General features: G+C 36.7%; 1 protein-coding gene across 3 annotated transcripts in view; it reads right to left on the bottom strand.

Annotated features, from left to right (window-relative positions):
- Window positions 1-24,032, bottom strand: part of TMEM245 (transmembrane protein 245) — an 81,202-nt gene that overhangs the window by 29,685 nt on the left and 27,485 nt on the right. Inside the window, exons 7-13 of one of the 3 annotated variants that reach the window (XM_069853388.1) lie at window positions 22,260-22,283; window positions 15,961-16,065; window positions 14,564-14,646; window positions 13,383-13,473; window positions 11,880-11,978; window positions 9,701-9,832; window positions 1,967-2,089 (exon numbers count right to left, since the gene is read on the bottom strand). In XM_069853388.1, the coding sequence (XP_069709489.1) occupies window positions 1,967-2,089; window positions 9,701-9,832; window positions 11,880-11,978; window positions 13,383-13,473; window positions 14,564-14,646; window positions 15,961-16,065; window positions 22,260-22,283 (657 nt within the window). The remainder of the gene's footprint in view (window positions 1-1,966; window positions 2,090-9,700; window positions 9,833-11,879; window positions 11,979-13,382; window positions 13,474-14,563; window positions 14,647-15,960; window positions 16,066-22,259; window positions 22,284-24,032) is intronic. The other 2 variants (XM_069853389.1, XM_069853390.1) reach the window with 2 other exon arrangements.

The following is a 24,032-nucleotide window of genomic DNA, read 5'->3' as shown; positions in this document are numbered from 1 at the left end:
GCAATTCCCAAAGTCATATCTAGATCAAACTACTAGATCTAGATCAACATTCTAGTTGGGCATTTTTGGTTTTTTTTTCCAGCATGTTCAGTAGATTAAAGAACTGCTAAACAGTAACATCTGTTCTTAAAAATAAAACACAAACAAATAAATACCAAATAAATCTGAGTTGTCTCAAGAGTCATCATGCAGCTGGATAAGGTATACAAATTAAACAAAAAATCACAAACTGAGAATTTGTAGTATTTATTAGGCTGGCAATCCTGACTGAATACTCCTGTGAGTTTGAAGATGAGTCTCAGCATTAGTGACAGCAGTTCCACTGTTTCAATTTAAAGACCAAAAAAATACAGTCAGATTGCATTAGTTTCCTGTATGTTGCAGCCCACTATGTTTTCCTTATTTTCTTGCTAGTGCATTCAGCAACTTCTTGGGCTAAGCATACATCACAGAAATGTGTCCTGCTTGAAACAATAACTCAAACAAAACAAAAAAATCCATTCTATATGCTCCAATGGTAAACTATGGCTTATATTTCATGTGCAAGCCTAAGATCTTTTTACTTTCCTCCCAAGATTAAAAGGATTCCTTTCACTTTCCTTATTTCCAACCTAATTGTATGCTACAGTAAACCGTATCTTCTTAATCTTTCAATAATCCAAACAGCTTAAACTCCAAAAGCATCTTACTTTAAAGTGTTTTATCCACTTTGGAGATATGACATGCCTTTTTCCTGCATTCTCTCTGAACACACTAGGAAAAAAAATGCAGACAGTACAACATGCATTACCAGTCTGAAGAATGCCATCCATTTGCCTCTGTTCCTAATTCCTTTCCACTAAGTGAAATGTTACTACTACTTCCTCCCACCCTCCCTGCCTTTTAACTTGGAGGTCACACTCAGCTGTTCACCTACTGCGACCCCTCTCCAAAATGTGACATATAGGCTTAGCTGTATTCCATCTTCCTAGGTGTGTAACTTCTGCCTTGGGTGATACATGAATCTATCAACTAAAACAAGTCATTACATCAGCACACTTAAACAGTATACTGTTAACATTCATTTTGAGATCATAAGAAAAACTACAACATTGAATTAGGCCTTGGTTTAGCAGGAAATAATCCAGTGCCAGCAGAAATATCAGCTGTTTTATTACAATTTTAAATGAGTAGATCTTAAAACCTGAATCAGATTTTAGCATCCTCTGTAATGCTGCAAGTATGGTTATTTTCTTCTTGACAGGGGCTGACACTTCTCCTAAGCTACTGTAATATTTCTCATTCTCACTACAAAGCTCCCTATACTGAAGCAGGCAACCAGGTGGGGTTTGTTTGGTTTTTTTTCTTCCTTCCACTGGGATCCAGCAACAGATCCTTCTGCAGTTTTCAACACAGAAAGCAATATATTTCTCTAAGCACAATATCTACTCATCCTGACACTCACAAGAAGCAAAGTGAAAAACAGCTCCACTGGATCTAGTTTTATTAGGGCAGTCTCAGTTAACTTCTGAAGGTGTTGCCCTTTGAAAAGAATACAGCAACCAGGGAATGAGCAAATAACTGCAGGCAAAGAGGTAAAGTTTGATTCCCCATGGTACACGAATCATCCTGACTTGAGGCAGGCTATAAGTAAGAGCTGGGGATTAGTTCAAGTGGCAACACGCACAGCACCTGTACTGACTGGAAAAATCTGTTCTTCTCCAGTGTTTACAGAAGAAACCTACTTGGGGAGTAACAGCACACCAACATACACATACCCACCTGAACTGTAAAAGCCAAAGTGACAGCTGGGAATGAACAGCAATGGAATAAAATGGTGTTAAACTAAACTACAAGCAAAATCTTTTGGTAGCAGATAAGGTTAGAAGGTATTTTCAGTGCTTTAGGTTTGATTTTCATTGTTACAACATGTGTAGTCAAGTTCCTTCAGTAAAAAGACCATGTAAACGGATGACACAATACTTACCACTGAAAGTACAAAATTGAGAAGAGCTGTCCCACTGTGGAAAAGGATTGTCACTAATGTTGTGACTGTAGTAAACAAGAGGCTCACATTACGACTCATCACTACCCACAGAGACTCCAGGATCTGGAAAAGGAGAGGCATGCAAAGACACAAAGTCAGGCACTGGAGGTACACAGAACTGCCTACAGAGTGATTCATCTCCATCAAGCCATACAGAGAAGACTTTTTTTAAAAAGATCCTTTTCCCTCACTCCTAAATTAAAGCAAGTAATATCAAGTGAAAATGTCTACTTTACCAAAGAAAAGTTTCTAGGTAGATGGTTACAAGGTTTTAGAATTTTTCTCCCAGTGCTTAAAATGCTTTCATTATGCAAAACGCTTGTTGTGTGACACTTGTGACACTTGTTGGCTGTGATTAACAAGCAGACTGTGTCTTGGGAGAGAAAATTAGTCTTTTCAGAAGCAGAAATACTAAAACATAAAGAACAAGGAGTAACATCACAAGCTAGAAATAAATCTGAAGGCAGTTTCAAATCAAATAATTACTACTTTAATAGATTTTTTTTAAATGTTTTATGGTAATGAGATACATAATTTTTACAACATCTGCAGATAGCTACGTAAGTTGTGGTTTTGAATTAGTCAAGTAATTATAGAAAATAAATCAAACAATGCTAGACAATCTATCAAATTTTTTGCTGGCTTGGGGAACTGATTTTTTATTAGTTACGGGGAGTAAAGAGTAGTTTTGAGAAATGCCTTTAAACACAGAATCCCCACTACAGCCAAATTCGTTTATGTATGGACATTGACACGTCAATCCGAATAGGGCAGGCGCTTCATGAGACACTAAGGAAATAAGCACATGGCACATGGAGGCATCCTAAACGCAGTGCACAGCAGTTGCACAATAAATATTTCATTCAGAAGGAATAAAGCAAGAATATATTAGCCAAAGTGATTCAAGTATATAAAAGAAACAAGGTTACAAACAAAAAGCCATATTTTTTTTCAGACTAACTAATATGACTGGAAAAACAATAAAAGCTCTGAAACAAAAGCCCTTCTTTATGTTCAAAGCTGCAAGTGAAAGCTTCAATACTTGCAACAGTTACTGTTGGTTTAATAAGTATCTTATTCAATTAAACTGAATTAAAATATTAAAACAAACAAACAAACAAAAAACCCATAACCAAAATAAAACCCCAAACCCAGCCACTGGCATGTATAGAGCAGACAAAGGAGTGTGAGATGAGTGACTGCCTTTCCTTTGCAACTGAGTGAAACATATAGAAGATCATTTATTTAAGCATAAACTTGGGAGGCAACAATAGCTGGGGGAAGTGGCAGGTAATTACATAGTAAAACCCGAAAGAACTACTTAGTCCATGCTTCTCAAATTTAATGGGAATTATAAAATTTAAGGTTCAACTTTTGAACAGATTTTATTAGTCCCTCTTGAGAATTCAGGTGATGTTAGAAGATGAAAAACATTCTCTCACCTGTCTCTTCCTTTCTTCTATGGATCCATTCTGGGGGTGCAGCAGTGATATAAGTTCATGCAATCACTAAGTAACTTTTATTAAAAATATATCACACCATGAGGACTGTAAACACAGCGGACAGTGATTTTTGTGGTAACAGTTTGTAGCTAAAGCAGCAGCCTTTCAGTTGTTTTTCAGCAAAAATAGAGCTGCCGTTGCTAATAACAGGCAATAAGTTGTATACTAAGTGTGCAAGGCTCTAAGCCCAGATGTTTAAGCCTGTTACTAGAATTTGGCATGTCAACAGGAGCTTGGTGTCACAGATTTCCTGTTATGACACGTTTTTTAATCACAGAACAGCAGCAAAGGCCTTGAAAATAGGGACACAGGTTGAAAACAAAGGCCCCTGAAACACAAGCAGTTCTTCGAGGAAGAAGGCATTGATGATGCATAACATTAAGAGCTAGGAAAAGACTGCTTTTTCTTTAAGAAAATGCAGTAGTAACTAAGGAAGGGAAAAGAAAAACCTAAACAGGCAAGCAACAGGACAAGGCACTTGCCATGACCTGGAAAAGTAATGCTCCTCCAAGTATCACACAGCATATAGTTCAGGGCTGAGGTCAAGGAGTGGGAGCTATCCAGCAACAAAACATCTTATGAAAGCACAAGCTCCTTCATTTAAGAGGAGATGATGTCCATTTCAGTTCCAGCTTTCCTTATTTAAGAGCCATTGAGCCTGCTGACTTTGACTCCTGTGACTCAGACCATCAAGGACAGCGGATATTGGTGCCAGCTACACGGTGTTTCTATGACAGCTTTCTGTCCTCACAGCTCATGTAACATATGTCCTATTAAGGACGGATCACTTTGAATACACAACTATAACGCTTTGCAGACTGTAAAACAAACTATTAACATGAAATGTGTTGGTAATGCAAGTTGGTCTCGTAAAGTCTTATTTCAAAGATTAAAACTAGCCTGACTTATTGGCCTTTTAAATACTAATCACAGTAAACGTTAATTCTCTCCCTCACACCATCATGTGCAATGCATCAGCTAAGCTTATATTGGTGAGTGGTTAACAAGGAGAGGGGCTCATTCCATCTGCTGCAAGAGACCATACATCTTGGGGTGGGGAAGTGCTGAGAAAGCTTCCTTCAAAACACAAACAGTATCTTCCTCCAGTACAGGCTGCATAGGAGTAGACAACTGCAGCTAGTCTGAATTCGGTTATCAGGCAGTTCAGTCTGTATTGGGGATGAAGAACATCCTTGTTAGGTAGAATCATTGATCAGAACTGTGGAACTAGTGTTCACTAGCATTTTCTTTAGAATAAGTGCAGATGGTGCCTTTCACTCAGATTTGGTATGTCTCATGCAAGTAAGTGGATCTTCTAGGACTCATCTCCAGCTATAAAGTAAGTCCTCTTTATGCATATGTACCATTAACATTTCAAGATACATGCTTCTCATCACTAGGATGAGAAGACACACGTAGCAGACATTAATCATTACTGAATATAGTATCAGAATGTGCTCTAATACTTCACTAACAGTCACAAAATCGAAATACAGGTACCTGCACCTAAGAGCTCATAGTGCTGTATGATTCTCAGAGCATACTGCAGCAGACTTAATGAGCTCAGCTACTATGCATATTTCTAACACTTTGCCAGTGGAGGCCAGTTTTCCAAAACAAAAGTAAGTATGAATATTTATGCAATAATGATGCTTGTAATATTACTCTTATTAAATAACTGAATATCACACCTTCTTCACCAAAACACTGCTTTGTAAGCAGCTTTAAGGGATCAGTGTTTAAAAAAGCTACAAAGCTGTACATATATGATTCAAGACTCCCTTATGCATCGCAGTGACGTGCCATCAGAAGCATCAGTTGCTGTGCCTTTCCAATCTGTAACAGGCAAGAAACCAAAATTCTTAGCCCTCTAAGTGTCCTATTGGCCACTTAAACTGGCCAATACCTGAAAGCAAAGTTTAGAAGACACTTGACCATAACAAGTTATTTGCTGACAACTTTAAGTCAACAAACCTCTGGAAGCCAGGTAAATTCATGTACTTTTTATTAGAGAAACCATTAACAGATATATAACAATGAATAAAACTGGGCACAAAGAAGTATTAGGAAAAAACCTGCCCTTCTGTATACTTCTATTTTTTTTCTATTCAGAAAGTTGTACCATCCTGAAAACTCAAAAATTACAGCAACAGAATAAGTCAATAAACCTTTAAGGTAAAAGAGAAGCAATTGACTTTGTGTTGAATACTACAGCATGCACAAGATCAAAGGCTTCCTGCTCCAATTAAAAGCTGATTTCCAAATAAATGTTTACCCATAAAGTTATGGGCTAACCCTTCAGACCTTAACAGCTTATTTAAAAAAAAAAAAAATCTCTGCTTGATCTTTACATGAAATGGAAACAAAACAGCAATAGAAAAAGGACTATGCTCCAGCATCGTGTCTTTTACTTTCTAATTGTAAAGACATCAACTCCTCCTCTAAAAATATGCATCAGGTTGAATTTCACCTACCCTGAAAAAAACAACACCCATTATGAACAGAACACCAAAGCTTTGACTGCTTACCTTACTAGAAAAAGAAATGCATGGTGTAAGAACAGAGTGTATTAGCTATAAACTTAGATAAATGTAAAGACCTTCTCAGGGCCAGAGGAAACATTAAGATATGTAGTAACTCGGTGAAGTACTTGAGAAACTGACTTGATTTGCAACACAAGATCAGTCATGCTAAAGACATGGATAGAGAAACCTAACTGAGCTGAAGCTCGCTGTGTATAACTTAATGGAAGGTCTTCTGTCTTCCTGCCTGGGAAATCTCTGAATGAGATACTGGCTGCTGGTAGAATTATAAGCTTTCTTGTGCAAGAAGCAAAAAAAATCAATTTAAGGAGACACCAGCAATGTCTCATATACCATCAAGGGAGTTCCAAGTGCTCATTCACAGATTTAGCCAGCAGCAATTTACTTTTTCAAGGTGTCAGGCCTTCAAGAAATGCAGGAAAAGGGTATGAATGGAAAAGCAAGTGAGTAGGGAAGGAATGAGGCTTTTTTGTTTTTCAGAAATTAAATCTTAATAGTCCAACTATGTATTGCATATTTTGTTCATCTGAAAAACTACCTTTGAATAGAGCATGAGGTGCAAAATTTGAGGCACGAGTGAGGATCCACTCTATTTTTTTCCCCCAGAATAAGAACAGGATGAAATAAAGCCCAGTTCAGAAACACATCATTGGATAAACTGTTTGAAAACACTACTGCTTCTAAAGAATACTGGAAAAATCTGAAGCTGAAAGGTTGCAGTGCTGCTAACACCAAAGCTTTTGGAAAAAAGCAAGCTGATGATTTTGAAAAGCTTATCTGCATATCAAAACTTCAGGCAATCTACATGTTATATAATTAATTACTTCAAAATAATTAATGTCTGTCTATATCAAACTAGAGCTAAGTATAACTGCTATAATGAACAGCACATTTTGAGAGGAGTACAGAAGTCTTCAGTGCTTTATCTGATACTCAACGTACTGAATGGATGCATATTGCACCAATTACATGAATGCCAGTAATTCCCCAGCACAGCTACACCAGTGATTTAATTATATGCTTTCAACTCTAATATGAAAGTTTCTTCCACTACAGGAAAAGCCTGAAGTGAAACCCTTGCATATGTCTTCTTTTAACATCTTTCTAACAGCAAATGCTCCTTCTCTTAAACAGGATGAACAATATGATTTCCATTAATGGAAAAGAGCTTATCTGTTTGTGATTGCAATATGACACTGTCAAATGGCTGTATTTTCAAAGAATACAGTCTTATCTATACTATTTCAAAATATTTCAGAAAGCCAAGGTGCTAAGAAGACATACTATGCTAAACTCTAGCCTTAATCTATGCATAAGTATTTGTTATGTGGAAGTAATGTAATCTCAGTTTATTCTTTTCCAAAGGTGGATGAAAATCTCACGATAGCTGCATTTCTGCACACACTTCTTTACATTATTTCATTGTCTTTAAATGGTTTGTGGTTTTAAAAACTGTCAAAGCAAATTTTGCACTGTATTGTGTCTTGCTATATTCTTAATAACTGCAGGCTAGCATTGATTTCATGTGTCCAAATGCAGAAACATTCTACAGTATGAATTACAGTGAACCTGTTTAACATCCCCCCAACTCTCCTCACAATTCCCTGCCATACACAACATACTTGACCAAAAAAAAAAATCTCCCACAAAGTTACACAAAAAAGCAAACAAAGAAGCAAACAAAGCAGCCAAAAATCCCAAACCAAACACAAAATCCACCCAAAAGAAAAAAGAAGCCCCTCAAACCATCCACATAATTTAAAATATTGATCCTTCCCAATTTAGAAAGCCATTCGAACAACTCATTGCTCCTATTCAGGATACCAAGCGAAATATTTTCATGCTCTGATAAAAACATAAATGCGAAATATAGTAAGCTTCCATTGTGTTCTAGGGAAGGAAAGCATCTTAGAAATACCACACTTATGTAAACACCATTCTTCCTTGCATAATCTCCAAGTTTTAATGACCTGAACAAGCACAGAAATCAAATTTATATCAATTTCAATTTGAAATATCAGCGTGAGTAATATTTACGCAATGCATTGCAGATGAGCAAGCCAACAAAGAAAATGCTGCCCATTGGGGGTGAAACCGGGATTCAGAGCTATATACTATGGTGACGGGTTTACCGTCAGTCGTTAAGGACATGAGTGTATGGAGAATATGGACAGGTGTTTCCCCCCAGCTGATGAGTAATGAGTTCATGGAAATAAACAGGAAAGCAACCATTGGCACTTTTTTTCCTGAACATCTAAACCAGATTTTAGAAGTAAAGCAAAGCATGTAGCTAGATGAAATGTTTAATATTAATGCATTTCACATTTAAATATTTATGCTCTTTAAACTATTTCCTGAACTATTCTAGCCTGTTTAGATTACTTATCATCATGTTTTCTGAGCACTGTGCAGCAATGCTGTAAATGACATGGCTAGCACCGATCATGTAGTTTCTCCTCCTTCTCTCCCTCTTGCCTAGAAGGAAAATCCACATTGATTTTAAGTGATGATGTGCTGCACATTTCTATAACTCCGCCCCAAGAATGCACGGTCAACTTTGAGAAAGTAGCAAGCAAATGCCACTATTAACCGAAGAAAAGTATCACTGCAATAAAAACTGGGTTCTTTTCTTGACTTCAAACTTCTATGATAGAAACTGTAACCACTTAAGCAACAGTTGAGGGAGGACAGAAGAAGGACATATGCCTATCAGTCTACATTAAGAACTGCCTCGAGGCAAATACTAGCTTTAATTACATAGAATCATGGAACAGTTAGGACTGTAAGGGACCTCAAAGATCATCCTGTTCCAACTCCACTGACATGGGCAGGGACATTCATAGAAACATTATGTTGTGAGTTAGGTATAAATACTACTTATCCATTTTGAAAGAATATTAACCTGAAGATACTTCTAGATTATGACAACAGCTTAAGCCAAAAATGAACTATATCTGGGATTGACTCTGTATATGAAGTATTTCATACTTAACATGGTTTTTAGAGAAATGCCATTGCCTCAGTTTGGATTGCTTTCAATGCTTTTTCTTTTTCTCGTTATGAGGTGAAGGGTTCACTGCAGTAATTCAGGAATTCACACAATGTGAAGTATTAATATGTTTTTTTCAACAGAAGTTTCATAAAAGAAGAGAGAAATAAACTGCTTTCAATGCAATGAATAATAACTTCAGGAAAAAACAAGTATGACTACACAAAAAAAAACTGTTTTCATGACCTCCTGGTCAATAGTTCCCTCAATTACAACCTAGACAAATTGGTCCTTCTTTTAAAAAACAAAAGACTACATAGCAAAAAGCATTTAAAATCAACTTGTAGGTGACACTGGTAATTCTACAGTAACAATCTCTCTGGGGAAGAAGTCTGGGAAGCCACTGTTAATGAAGATGCTGAAATCGGTAGGGTGTCTTCATCACAGTCAGTTCTGTTTATAGCATGGTTGTGTCCTTAGTAGGCTTACAATAATTGCTTAGGTAATTTAAAGTAACACTAACAGTGTTTCCATAATTTTTCATATACTTGAATCCACAACTTTAGTGGCAGTCCAAGGAGGAATTGTTATCAGTTAAAAATGAGACAAAATAGGTAATAAGGGAAAAAAAAATACATACTGAAAGAAATGTTTCAATGTTATCATGAACAAATGATGCAACATCTTGCCAGTCCAGAATATCACCAAGCCAGCTGTTTTGACGGTTTATGTGCCATTTGTGTCCTTTGTGTCTTCCAGAATGTGTTACATTCTTACAAAGAGAGACAAAGACATAAAAAAATCAGACATTTGAATAACTTACAGATACAAGAAAACCAAAGACTAATGAGGACCAGATACAACACCCATTAAAATACCTAGAGCTGCTTTAACTGGCATCCTCAAAAATATCTGGAAATACTCTGTACACTGGAAGAATTAAAACTAAAACCTGTTTTCTGTAGTGGACAGTCATGGCTCAATGAGCAATCCTGAACACCAGTGGGTTGCACATCAGGATTTCCCCTTGAGCGGGGACGCCTCTCAAGGATACTCCTGAAAGTTGAAAGATTTCCTGCTGCAGCAGATCCTCAGTAAGCGACTAATAAACACATTGAAACTTTGAAAATCTTAGTTAAGTTTAGACATAAACCATAGAATGAGTCTGGGACTAAGTCTGGATCCAGCCACACCTAGACTCAGAATGAGTTTAGAAAGCAAGGGGGTCCTTTCTGAATGTTATGACTCAATGAAAGGGTATCCCTGACAGTTCTTTCTGACCATGTCCTCTACGCACTAAATAATCAGGTGTACCTTGCCTTCGAGCCTCATTAAACTACTGCCACATTCACCATGGAACATTGTTAACTTACTGTTTAATATCAATAAAGTTTACTGTTGCTTCTCTCTTACAAATGAAGTAACATATTCGTGACAATATAGAGTGTGATAGAAGGGGCAGGATTAGAAATAGAGTCTGGAGGAGCTACCTGCTCCCCACAAATGATCAGTTCCAGCCCAGCTTGCCAATGGTAACATAGCATCTCTAGTATGGAAACAGCAGCTGGGGAACAGACTTCAAGATTGTAGGCAGCAAGTATCAGTGTGTTCCTGCAGCTCATTCTGCTGTTCTGATTGCTAGGAAAGCTGTTTCTTACCCTACCAGAAGAGGATCTACAAGAAAGAAACCTCACAGTATTCCCTCAAATAACAGCTGCAGGAGAGAAATAATGTATTGCAATGACAACAGACACAGCCTGTGATCCACACTGCAGCAACGAGAGTGCCTCTAGCGCACACACAGTTAAACGGAGCCCTGCTGAACAACCCAGCGCTATGGACCATCTGACACACAGCTTGGATCAGTAAAAGCAACAGGTTTATGCATATAACCATATCAAATGCAGACACTTTTCTTGGTCACATATTTAACACTGAATACTCTGAAGTGCTTAGGGCTACCAAAATCTATAAAAGATACAGCTTTAATTTCTCCTCAGTGGTCCCATATTCCTCAAAAGTGTCATGTTATCTCTCCACGTGCTTTCCTACAAGATTGTCATGTCAGAAAAAAGAAACTAGTTCTTTCCCCAGCTGTTTTCACTGCTATACTGAAACTCTTACTTCTTTTAACGTAGAGGTCTTGGAACTTTTGAGGTACTTTAAAAATGACCGTGTAAAGAAAAGTGTTAATATACTACAATGGCAATTATTTAAATATAGAGAAGTATTTCAGGGGTATGACTTCTGGATTTTGGTATTTCATTGTACCAAGACTAACAAATTGCTTGTTTCTTCCTTTTAAAGGCAAACAGCATTGGCAGCATGAAAATGATTTCTCTTATGACCTTTTCAAGATTCATTGTGCAGAGCCCATTACAGGAAGGCTACTACAGTTGGCAATAGTGTTGTAAGAAACTTGGTGAAAGGATAACTTCTTCCACAAAACTTCAAATTAATAAAAGTTACACAAATCATACAGAATACCAGTTTCCTTTCCCTAACCCCTCAACATCACAAAACTTCAACAGAATATTCTGAACTACGAAATACTAAATACAAAAAGTGAGAAAAGCATAAATTAAATGGCATACATAAAAGCACACCTAACTACTTAAGGGAAGGACATATTTCTGGCTGTACTCGAACTATGACTGTAGAATGATCCATCTTATACACTGAAATACCAACTTATTATTATGACCTTTACTCGGCATTCCAACTCCTTGCTCATCTTTCTCAGAAATGCATGCTTAGCATAATTACCTCAAAGCACTAAGTGATAGTTTATATAAATACCATTTCATTAAGTCACCTACCTTCACAAACCAAGAGTGATAAAGTCTGTCCCATAGCTCTAGCACTTGTTTTTCAATCACAGCAGTGTTATTCACTTTATCTCCTAAAATCTTATGGAGCTAAAACATATAAAAATATTTTGTTATACAGCACAGAATGAAGCTGGTATTTACTGACGAACTCCAAGCTAGATAAATCACGTAAGATTGTCAAAGGCATGGCTCAAACACAAATGATTAGAAAAACTGAGTATCAGTATGAAGTACACACTTCAGACATGCTTCATAACATGAAGATTCTGTATGTAAAAAAACCATTCTGCTGCACTAATCTGAGGACTTCTTTCTGCACTGACAAAACAATGTTGTCTCTAAAATGCTTCATTTAAAATCCTTGATCATTTCTAGAGTAAATATTTCAAATAATCTGGGATGTGAACTAGATATTGAAATGTATAAATTCTTCTCCTGAAGAATTTTAACTTAAATAAATAAATTATGTTTCTTTAAAAAATCCAATCTACCACACCCAGGAAACATAAAAAACAGAACACTGGTGAGGGAAAAAAAATACTAAGTCTACATTGCCTACAATTGGGCAGCTAAAGGCAGATAGAAAAAAATTACTTATTTGTATTTCTTCATCTGTATTTTTGAAGCCCAGGAGGCCAGCCATATCCTGACCTGCATCAAAAGAAGCATGGCCAGCAGGCCAAGGAAGGTCATTCTGCCCCTCCGTTCCTCTCTTGTGAGACCTCGCCTAGAGTATTGTGCCCAGTTCTGGAATCCTCAGCATAAGAAGGATATGGAACTCTAGGAAGGGGTCCAAAGAAGGGTTACAAGGATGCTCAGAGGGCTGGAGCACCTCCCAGATCAGGACAAGCTGAGAGAGTTGGGGTTGTTCAGCCTGGAGAAGGCTCCAGGTAGACCTTACAGCAACCTTCCAGTACAGGAAAGCTAGGGAAGGACTTTTTGCAAGGGCATGTAGAGATAGCGTGAGTGGGAATGGCTTTAAATTGGAAGGGGGCGGATTTAGATTAGACATTAGGAAGAAATTCTTTGTGATAAAGGTGGTGAGGCACTGGCACAGGTTGTCCAGCGAGGTTGTGGATGCCCTTTCTTTGGAAGTGTTCAACGACAGGTTGGATGGCACCTTGAGCAGTCTGATCTGGTGGGACGTGTCCCTACCCATGGCAGGGGGATTGGAACTGAATGATCTTTATGGTCCCTTCCGACCCAAACCATTCTACAATTCTAAGATCTGATGCATTTTTACTGGCAATTTTATTAAAATTACGACAGATTTTCCAGCTCTTTAAAATAAATACTCTATTGAGCAGAAGACTACTGAAGTCACTCTCACCCTTCCTTCAACTCACAAACGAGATAGTGGAAAGAATAGTACTGTCAACAAAAGGGTTAACCACACATTTTAAAAAAAAAATCACTGACAATTTTTTTTTTTTACTTTTATGAAATACAAGAAACGAAAATATTAAAAAAGGTGGGAGAGCTCACTCTTACCTTATGAGTAATCCATTCTCGGCCATATTGGTATACATTATTAGCTGCTGAATTGAGTGCCTTCTGAATAACCTGGGCTTCTGGGAGCCAGCTAGGTTTTTTTTTAAAGAAGGAAAACAAAGTTAACTGCTATGTATTTTACCCATTTCATTCCATCTGACACATTACAAATTAACATCTTGAAACAATAACAAACAAACACATCACTACAACTAGAATATTTCTTTGTACATATCAAGGAATAGTCCTTCTGATAAGCAAAGCACAATTAAATCTAGGGTATATAATTGCACTTGGAATTCTTCAAGGTTCCTGAAACCTTAGTTAAATTGGTATCTCAACCTTTTGAAGAGAGATATGCTCTTCAATCTGTATGACTGCTATTCACATTACATTCTTGGAAATTTTCCGAGTGTTCTAGTTCTCTGGAAACACTATGCAAAGCAGTCTTGTCTAGCTGCGAAGATGACCTTCTGAATTATGAACTGAATATAAATTGTTAACACAGTATCCCTGAAAAAGCAACCAGATAAAGCAATAGGTTGGGGCACCAGTTCTAAATCCCCACCAAACTGTCCGCTTATTAATTTTGTCATTTTCAAGCAACAGACCTACTGAGTTGCCGGCACCATGAACGCTTGTGAATTCCTGGCACAAATTCTCTGCTTTGACTTTCTACATCTTGATTCAATGGCATATGTTGGTTGGAGCACTTCCAAAACAAGAATGCATTCACGAAATGTTTTCTCAACTGTTCCCTCAAAGGGAATTTCGCAGCCAGCTCTCTACACAGAAAAAATAATTCAGCTCTTATCTCACAGCCTCCTAGAGAAAGCATTCTTTGCCATTACTTTTCTTTCACAGGTAAAAGGGAAAATATTGACCTCTTTATTCTCTGCACTCTGCAAGGTTTTCTCCAAAACTGTAACTAGAGAAGTTTATACAGCTGTCCTTCCGTAATAAAGTCCAACCAGTTCTCAAATGAGATACCACACTGACAGACATAAAGAGTAATACGTAAACAGTACTGCTGCCTGAGAGTTTAGCTTTTACATCTGCCTGCAACAGTCACTCCCATTTCTGTTCACCTAGGGGATGTTTTATATTAAAAACTATGCATAAGAGCACCTGGAAGCTTGTTCATCCACCCTATACTATTCGCTTAACTTCAGCATTCTTACTTTGCCCATTCTGGGTGACTGGCTACTGTCTCATTGATCAAGCTGCTTGTGACTTGAATCATGTGAACGCTCTCTTGATGTACCTAAATTAAATACAGAGAGAAGAAATGTTACATAACGCCAACTAGAACTGTTCCTACATTCAGAGAGACATCTTTTTTTCCCTTTTTTTTGAAGGGGTGGGAAGGAGGGGCGCAAGCGGTGTGATGAGCTTCTACACTTAAGAATAATTCTTCCAATGCAGTCAACTATTATGAAGTGCCATTAATCCAAAAAAAAAAAAAAAAGGCAGTCAATATGATAATTGTCAGTCTATTCTGACAATTTTGGTCACACTGTGCAACTGGTAATACCAAACGGAAATTTAAACCTCATCTCATAAGTGGAAAAAAAATCTAACAATATAGCAGTGCTGTCAAGGGAAGGACTGAAATACAAAGTATGGTTTCAGACATACCTTTTTAAGTCATGGATCAAATACATGTAAAAATTAATGAATGCTCAGCTCCAACATGACCATGGTATGAAGTGCCTCATCAAATTAATTCTCCAATAAGAATGATAAAAGACACATTTTATAAATATCTTAATGTTCCTTTTAAGAAGATAAGGAAACTAGGCAGGAATGTTTGCACAACTTTTAAAGCTTTCAATTTTAAGTGTGCAACATCATATAAACCTACAGTCTGTACAAAGGAGACTGACACCAGAACCCACTAATTTTTATTCTGTAACTGTATTCGAAGTCAAACATTCAATCTCCATTGACTGTTTCAAGTATGAACACAGGTCCACAAGAAAAAAGGGGGAAAAAAAGTACATGAGTGACCTCTTCTGGTGAGTGAAAAAAGCCCAAAATACAAACCAAAAATCAATTTCAGAGAGTACCTGATATGAAGCACAGCATATTTAAACTCAGAACAGGATACCATGAGGTTATCACAGGGAATTACACAAACAAATTGACAAATACACCTTAAGCATTTTGCAAATATGTTTCTGATGCATGGCAAATTAAAAAGAAAAAATTCTCAGTGGCTCTGATGTTGACAAGAAAAGTGCAATAGGTGCAACTGGGTGCAAAACAAACCTGGTTCTTTAATACAGGAGATACTAATTATTTTACTACAATTCATATTTCCAAAAAAATTCATATTTCCAAATATCTATGCATTAGTTTTGTCATGTGTAAATAAATATGAATACAAAATACAAATAAATATATATGTATTTTTGTAAATAATAAGTCTTGGAAAGTTAACAAGTTCAACTACAGAGCATTTAGCTACTAAATATTTCAAAATATTCTTTAAGCTACACAACTTTGTATAAGTATCCATAACTTTCATTCAGCATTTAAAATGAGCTCTATGAGTACATTCCTTAGCGCACTGTACCTTTGCAGTAAGGAGCAGGCCTAGCAGAAGGGTTCCTATCACTAGCAAAAATATTATGAAAATGCTGATTATTTTATCTAGCATTTTCTCCAACCATACGATCATCTGTGCAGAAAAAAAAGAGAAAACAAATCATAGCATATAAATAAACCATTATTGAAAGCAATGCTATATGACACTATTGTTCTCTTTCTTTAAAATCAGAGTGCAAAATTAGGCTCTAATCAAACAGCATTTATGCCCAAGCTTGGAGATGAACAATTAACAAGCAATGTTAGCATGATTAAGGTCATGATGTGACACATGATTTTGCAAACGACATTTACACATTACCACAAGACACAGCAAGCTCTCTGCAAAGCAAGCAATAATTCAACATTTACGTACTAGAGCTAAAGAAGCTATCAACTTAGGTATTTGTCTGTTTCTTGTCCTTCAGCAATCTGGAAAAAACTTACAGCTACCATCTGCCCAGGAGTTGGAAGCTACCAAGCTGTAAGTACAACCACAACTTTCAAATTTGAATAGCTAATACCTCATTTGTTGTTTAGAAGGCTAATTCCACAACTAATCAAGTTTTTAAAGCTGCTCATCAGCTTCCGAACTGAAATGGGGCTGGAGGTTTTCTACATTATTGAACATTAGGCTAATTATTTAGCACTGACTATTTCTACCTACTTTCCACCTTGAAAGTATGCTCAGCATTCAAACATACATAATCTGAAACTACTGATGCAGGGAACAGGCATGTATGTTGTTCTGTCGGTTTACGGAAAGGCCCTTTCTATACAAGTCCACAAAGAAATAACGGCACCACTTAATACTAGAGACATTCTGATAACATCAATCAAAACAATAAGACTGCTCAGTTATGTCACTAAGAGCAGTGCAGGCTGAGCTTCACCTAATACACAAATCCACTCTTTACATAAAAAGCTGTGAAAGCCCACGCAAGTATGACCAAACAAATTTTCTGGCTTCTATGGTTCAAATACCAAACTATTTCTACTGCACCTGGCATTTCTGAAGGAAAAAGCAGCAGCAGAAGTACAGCTGTAAAATTTGTGCTTTAAGAGAACTGAAGTCAAAGTCAACATACGGTAGATGAAAGTATTTCAAAGCAAGTACAATTCATATATTCAGTGATAAAGCAGGCAACTTTTTAGTTAGAAATTTTACAAAACTAGTAACACACTTGAACTTATACAAACCATGAGCATTCTTAATTATTTACCATATCCCTACATGCGACATTTGCCCTGGAATAACTAACTTGAGTTGGTTAACACTCTATCTCCTATTTGAAAATAACGTAGGGATTTTTTTTTATTTTCTTTTTTTGTGCTCATCCTGTAGCATCTGAGCTGGCAATGAACATCAAGCAATTATTTTTAAACTTCAAGTTCTTTTACAACCACCTGTTTGTCTGATCTAAATTAACACAGGGATTATATTCAGCATTTTAGAGCTGTTCTTCAAAATCATGAAGAAAACTGGAATAAAGCAAAATGCTGTTAAAAGAAACAAGTGTTGAGCCAGCAAGTCTTTGTAAGAAAATCTGTGCTACGTTATGACCTGGGGAAAGGAATTCAGAGAACCTGAAAGAATCTGTAAAATCTTTTGTCTTATCGACTTCTAATATTTTTCAGCATTGCTGAAATTTTTCAACCATTAGAAATTCCTTGCCAGTGATAAAAGGAGGTAACCTGCCTGCAGCAGTCCTGCATCTTTCTGAAAAACTGAGTAGCCTCTATTCAGCGCTGTTACCCCTTTGGAAATAAGGATTATGAAAGAGAAGCAAGAAATAAAATTCCCCATTATAAAGGCAAGAAACCAAAATATCACAGAAATTTTATAGCATGGGCTTGAAAATGAAGCTGTTAAAAATCAAAGCTGCCTTTGTTAAAGTTCAAACTAATTACTATTTATTTTCTAAATTAGAGATAAAAGAAATCTGCTAGTTAGTCTTAGTGCCTTAATCAGACTCACTGAATCCAAGAAACTGGAAGTACAGTCAGAGATTTCAAAAAACGTTCGCCTCAATCTTTGTCTGAGTGGTATCTAACAGATGAAATCTCAGTGCAGCTGAAGCTGGATGCTTTTGGTGTTTTACCATGGAAGCAACTATTGGAAGGTCAATCTCCAAAATATCAGTAGAAGACTCTCCCTGAACTGTAACACAACCAACAGAGGATCTTTTCTTCACACTCCTTACTGTGGGTTGGAGTATGCCTACACTGCCACGGAGATGCAGCTGCAACACATGCAAAGCCTGAACTGTCTTTAATCTAATTAATAAAGCAATGGCCATCTAATTAATAAAATAAGGCAGCAGCTTCAGCCATTCACGCCCACCTTGTGTTTACTTACTTGCACAGGTAGCCCAAACAAGCTAGATAAAAGTGGACTCCCGTATGCCAACGGGTATGCAATTACATCTCACCACAATCTTAAGGAGATTCAAATTATACAATGAGTACAGACAAATGTCAGGAGAAGACTGAGTAGGACAGAGTCTTGTAGAAGTAAAAGTAGATGCAGAACATTCATTTAGGGCTGTATTTACTCCCTCTCCTTTAATTTTCTTGCTATTTAACCTCTTCCTTCTTCCTTGACATTTACCCGCAATATTTTACTGGAAGTGTTCACCTTTGCACACTCATGCTCAATAATGCATAGGTGATATCTCACTGCAGGTAAGCTAGATTTAAATCCCTGTGTGCTTGTACTTACCACTGAACCAGGTTCAGACTTTGTTCCCTGTCAGACCTCCCTTTACATCCTCCATGTAAACCATGAGCATGCACACAAAGACAAACATATACTGACTAAAGACTAACCATCAGCCAGAGACCATGAAGTTTTAAATTCAATTCCAAGCTTCTAATCTAAATGTTAGTCAATGGCGGGAAGCTGATGCTGCCACAACATCCAGAATTAAGCAAAGGTAAAGGAAAGCCCGGCTCCCAAGCTACAGAAGGTCACACTTGCAAAACCAAACTGAAATGTTACTGATTTGTGACAGATTGTCCACAAAAAAACCATCTTTAATGGTCACAATTTTGGAGGGAAAGGTATCAGCTTCTTTTAATTTTTTTAAATTTAGCTCACTGTTGAAAAAAAAAGTTCTAAGATGAGTTCCATTCTCTTAAAGTGCTTCTCAATCATTTCCAAGTTCTCCCCACTTTCAACTTGTGGGTGATGACACTGTATTACACTGAGAAGTAATAAAACTACAGCTCATGTTTAACAATCAGGAATTCCAATATCTAGACAAGTTCTCCATTTTATACAGTATGATATATCATCCGTGAATGCATATTTTCATACGATTCACACTGCACAGCCATCAGAACGCTAATTTTTCTAGTATGTTTTATTTTGCTAGTTTTATCTTCTGGTGAAATATACTCAGACATCTACTTCATTTTCAGTTAAATCTACGTAAAACAAAGTACTATTTTTTTTTCTTTACACAGCTTCACTATTTATCAGGACTTTTTTCAAGTAACTTATTAGACTTGTTGACATTTCCTTTTAGTTCTGAGGATATCAACTTATTAATATCATCTGATGAGAGCAAGGGGAAGCCTGTAATCAGGACACATCTCCGGATTACGCCAAAATGAATCAGATGAGTAATTAAGTCAGAAAAGATAGAGAACAGTCTACGTGAGGTCTCAAGTCTACTCATACCAGTGTCCCTCCAACAGCAACAGCAGAATATAGCAATTCTTTCTGAAGACTCCTGCCATAGGCAATGTTATAAAGAACAAACTGTCCCAGCTCAACCCAACCTCTTCAACATTTTGAGCTACATATATCATTTTAAACTATATGATCGCATACAATTCTTGTTTGCCAAAGAAAAAGCCTCAAACAGCTATTTTACAGAAGCTCTTAGAACAGCCATAAAGAAATAACATTTCTCACTAGCAGCCACCATCAGCCATCATTTCAAACTCTGCCATCAATAGGTGATGTACTTTTAGTTTCTTTGTGGATTATCAGAAATTCATCTTGGTGTTCTCACAACTACTTCTCTTCAAATACAGGAGAGACGTGCAGAGGAAGCAACCTTTTAACTACATCTAGTGTTCCATATTACAAATCTCTTTCCTTTGCTTCTGGGGAAGTATCTTCTTTAAACTTAATTATTAAAAAAAAAAAAAAAAGAAAATCAACCCAAAAGAAGAAACCCACAAGAAGCTAATACAGTTCACACAGTATTTTTTTTTCTTTTTTTTCCAGCTTTATTATAATATTATTCTACTCGCTCCTGCACAGGAGTCAGCACTGCATGTAACACTACAGGACTTTAAGGATCACTTCCTATGAAACCGTAAAGTAAAATGGTAATTTTCAAAAATAACTTCTAGGAACTAAAATCCTAACACTAACTCAATCCACAGGATTTTGCCCAGTGATGCAAACCTCTTACTGCTAATAAAATGCAGATATTTTAGAGTTCAAAGCACTTATAGTGAAATTATTTTTGCAATGTATTGATATTAAGGAAGAAATTTATCTACATACCTGAATCTTCAAACAAGAAAATTACAAACTCAGAGCCAGAAAAAAAGTAGTTGAGCCTAAACTTTCACCTGTGGCTCACTGAACTCAGCTCATCACACAAACCACGCTAACAAACCAATGCCTAATAAAAATATTGTTATGAAGAGTTATGGTTGCACTTATTCACTAGTCGTACATGACTCATACAACAGAAGTATTTTGAAGTCAGGAAATACAGATTTAATTTTAAAACAACCAAACTGTATCCAAGGGGAAAAGAACAAACAAGATTTCCCCTCTTACTGGACCATTATAGCTGAAACATAAAGCAAGTGACTTTACCCTCTTGTTCAGAAACACAGAAAGCTTCCCCTCATAGAATCCTGCATTCACTTATCAAATACTGAAGACCAAACTTTCTAAATTTATTATAGCTGCCCAGTCTGGAAACTAAATGTAGCATTATTCCCCATCCACCATCCACAGCAGATATCAGCTGTGCAGCCCCATTTCACTGTTTACAAGAACCTTTTAGAGAGTTGTGCCAGTGCCCATGGCCCCCACGCTGCACTCTATTCCACTTCCTTTCAGCAGCATTTAGAACAAGAGTATTTCAGGCGCATCTCATTACATACAAGGCAGATCTATGATTACTATAGTAATAGCAAGTGAATGGAGAGGATGGGTTCTTGTTTTTAAAACAACAGTAATCACCCTGACTCTCCTACTAATACTGAAGCGGTAAGTAAGGATAGAAGTTGCTGTTGGAAGCATAAGCCATTTCCAGATGTGGGTTTTTTTCTTTCTCTTTTACTTAATTATTTTTTCTGCAGATGTACACATGCTGCAGGCATCCCTCTCTAGCTCTGTGCTTCTCTGAAGCAATGACACTGCCCAAGTTTCAGACTCCAATCACTGCATTGAAGAGTTATCCAGATTTCAGTCACACATGTGGCCAAACATGGACTGAATCAGTTTTAATTTCTCTTGGGATGACAGCTCCCCAAAAAAACAACAGTTAACCCTAGTTGACCAAGACAAACCATGGGAACTGAGGAGTAACCTTCATATAAAACACATCACGCGGTTTTAAAAATCACATGAAAAAAAAATATTTTAGCTATACCAACTACTTTAATCATATTTTTTAAATATTGTTTTACTAATCCTCACTTCCCTTAAGACTGTCGTTTGATTCAGCAGTTCTGAGACCATGAGCATTCTGATTTCACCCTTACTACACTGAACATCACCGAGTCTACAAGCCAACAACACTTCAAGCAGACTAACAGCAACTGGCTGAAGCCAGTCAATGCACACTACCTGCAAGCACTTACATTTGTAGCTTTAAAGCTGTGTTTCACCCTCACCACTGTCACATTAATTCAGTTAACTGATGCTTTCTCTGAGCAGAGAACAGCTCTCCAGTCCAGGAGAGAACTGTTTTCGTTCTGCATACAGACGTGGGGGCCAGGTGGAGCTCAAATGTTCTTAAATAAAAGTGCCTCTAACCAAACTATCGCTTGAACGCCTAATGCAATATTCTGCTCTACAAAACATTTAACTATGTACGTTTGTTTTATTAGAAGACAACTGATCAGGTAGAATTATATGACCTTCAGTAGCTTATAACAAGAGCTGGAAAAGAGACACTTGGGAAAGAAAACTAAGGAGCAAGGCATGTTAAGGAGGGTCATGCTGCCAAAAATAAATAAATAAATAAAATAACCTCCCCAAAACCACAGAATCCATTAGTTGGAATCACAATTTTTCTGTTTATTTACCTTCTTATTAAGCCAGTGCCACAGCTTGTCAGTGGCAGGGGGAGATGGAAGAAAAGGGAAAAAAGACAAGAACACAGTGGAAAATTATTGGAAAACACAGTAATAGGAGGTGGAAAAAAAGCAATGAGAGGCAGGCAAAGTCATCCACAGAATGAAAATGAAATTGTTTCAGACACAAAGGTAAACTGCAATAGGAAGAAAAGATCATAACAACTTCTAAACCAAGAATCTAGATTTTATTATTAACATGCACTTTTTGAAGCAAAGAAGGATATAACAAACAAGAACAACTTTAATGATATTAACAGAGTCATCAACATGATCTGGGCAATTCTAGCTTAATTATACTGAGAGCTAACACTTCAGATTTCAGAGCATGACTTGTAAATGTTCTCCAAGAAGGGTACTTTACTGGAACACAAAAACTTAACGTAAGATATGTGTTTATTGCATTAATACTCCCATTCAGGCATTTTCCTGAGTATTTAAAACCACTGCTGTTATTTTGACTACTGTTAAACACATTTTGTATGGTTTTTAGTACCACATACATATTACAACATTCACATACAATGGCACATCATCAAATGCGTAATTAAATCTGATATACACACAACAGCAAATTGTACATCAAATAAATGTAAGGATTTCATATAGTTCTACTGGTTGTACAGAAAGCACTTTGCACTTCTCAGCAGTCGTTTTTTTCCTTTTGTACTACAGTATTTTTCCTTACTAATTATCACCCATACTGCTTAAGTACATGCATTTTAGCATCTAGTTGATGCAGGACTATACTCTTAATTCTAGCCATTACTAATCAGTTAGCAGCATAATCACAACAGAGAAAAGCTTTAATGTTATCTATTACTCATCTGTGTGAGAGGTTGAGATCAAGCAAATGAAGTTGGTTTCTCTCTGAAAATAAGATCATTGAATGCTCAATAAATCTAGTGTTTTCAGCAGTTGCCAGAAATTATATTAGCTCCCAATGGAAACAAAATGTAAGAACATTTCAAGTTTTAAAAAACAGATATCACTTAATTAACATTCTGATATCCGAAGAAAGAAACCGATTTACAAAGAAACATGAACATCAGGAAAAATGAAATTAAAATCTGTCAAAGCACCCAGTTCTACTAGTTTTTACTACTCATGGCTCATTTTGGAAAAAATGTAGATCCCATGGCTGTATTTCTCCACTTTGCAACTCTAATACAACAAAAGCTAGAGCTCTATTGCTAGCCTGAGATTTTAGGAGAACGTGAAAGGAAGTATTTGTTTGGGTTTTTTTCTATAATTTCAGCCTCCTGGAATAGGATGATAAATACAACTATTACAAAATAACATTATACCTCAGACAACAATATTTTTAATTAATGTTTAAGACAAAATCTGGAAGGCTCTACCTGCCTACAGTCTTATCAATTTTTAAGTTGTTCTACAAATGTAATCAATCTACATTTAAAACTGGGCTACGGCTTAATTCTAATCTTCAAGTCATCCCAAATTAATAAGGCTCCAACCACTTTTACAGTAGAAAACTATTTCTAGAAGATCTTATACATCTGTGGAAGTATTACCTAGAATAATATATGTACTGGTAGAGATTCTGCCCGTTTTCTGTGCTTGTTTTAACTACATGCTAAACTTGGTACCAGAAGAACCAAACCTTGACTTTACTCGAAGTCCAAACAATCTATTACAGTCTTCCACAATAAATTTCTAGTATACTGTATCTAGAAAAAAAATATAACAAATATATGATTCACT

The sequence above is a fragment of the Phaenicophaeus curvirostris genome, chromosome 3 (genome assembly GCF_032191515.1).
Source record: "Phaenicophaeus curvirostris isolate KB17595 chromosome 3, BPBGC_Pcur_1.0, whole genome shotgun sequence".
Taxonomy (NCBI): Eukaryota; Metazoa; Chordata; class Aves; order Cuculiformes; family Cuculidae; genus Phaenicophaeus; species Phaenicophaeus curvirostris.
Note: the sequence above shows the minus strand (reverse complement) of the source record. Positions and strands in the feature narration are given on the sequence as shown.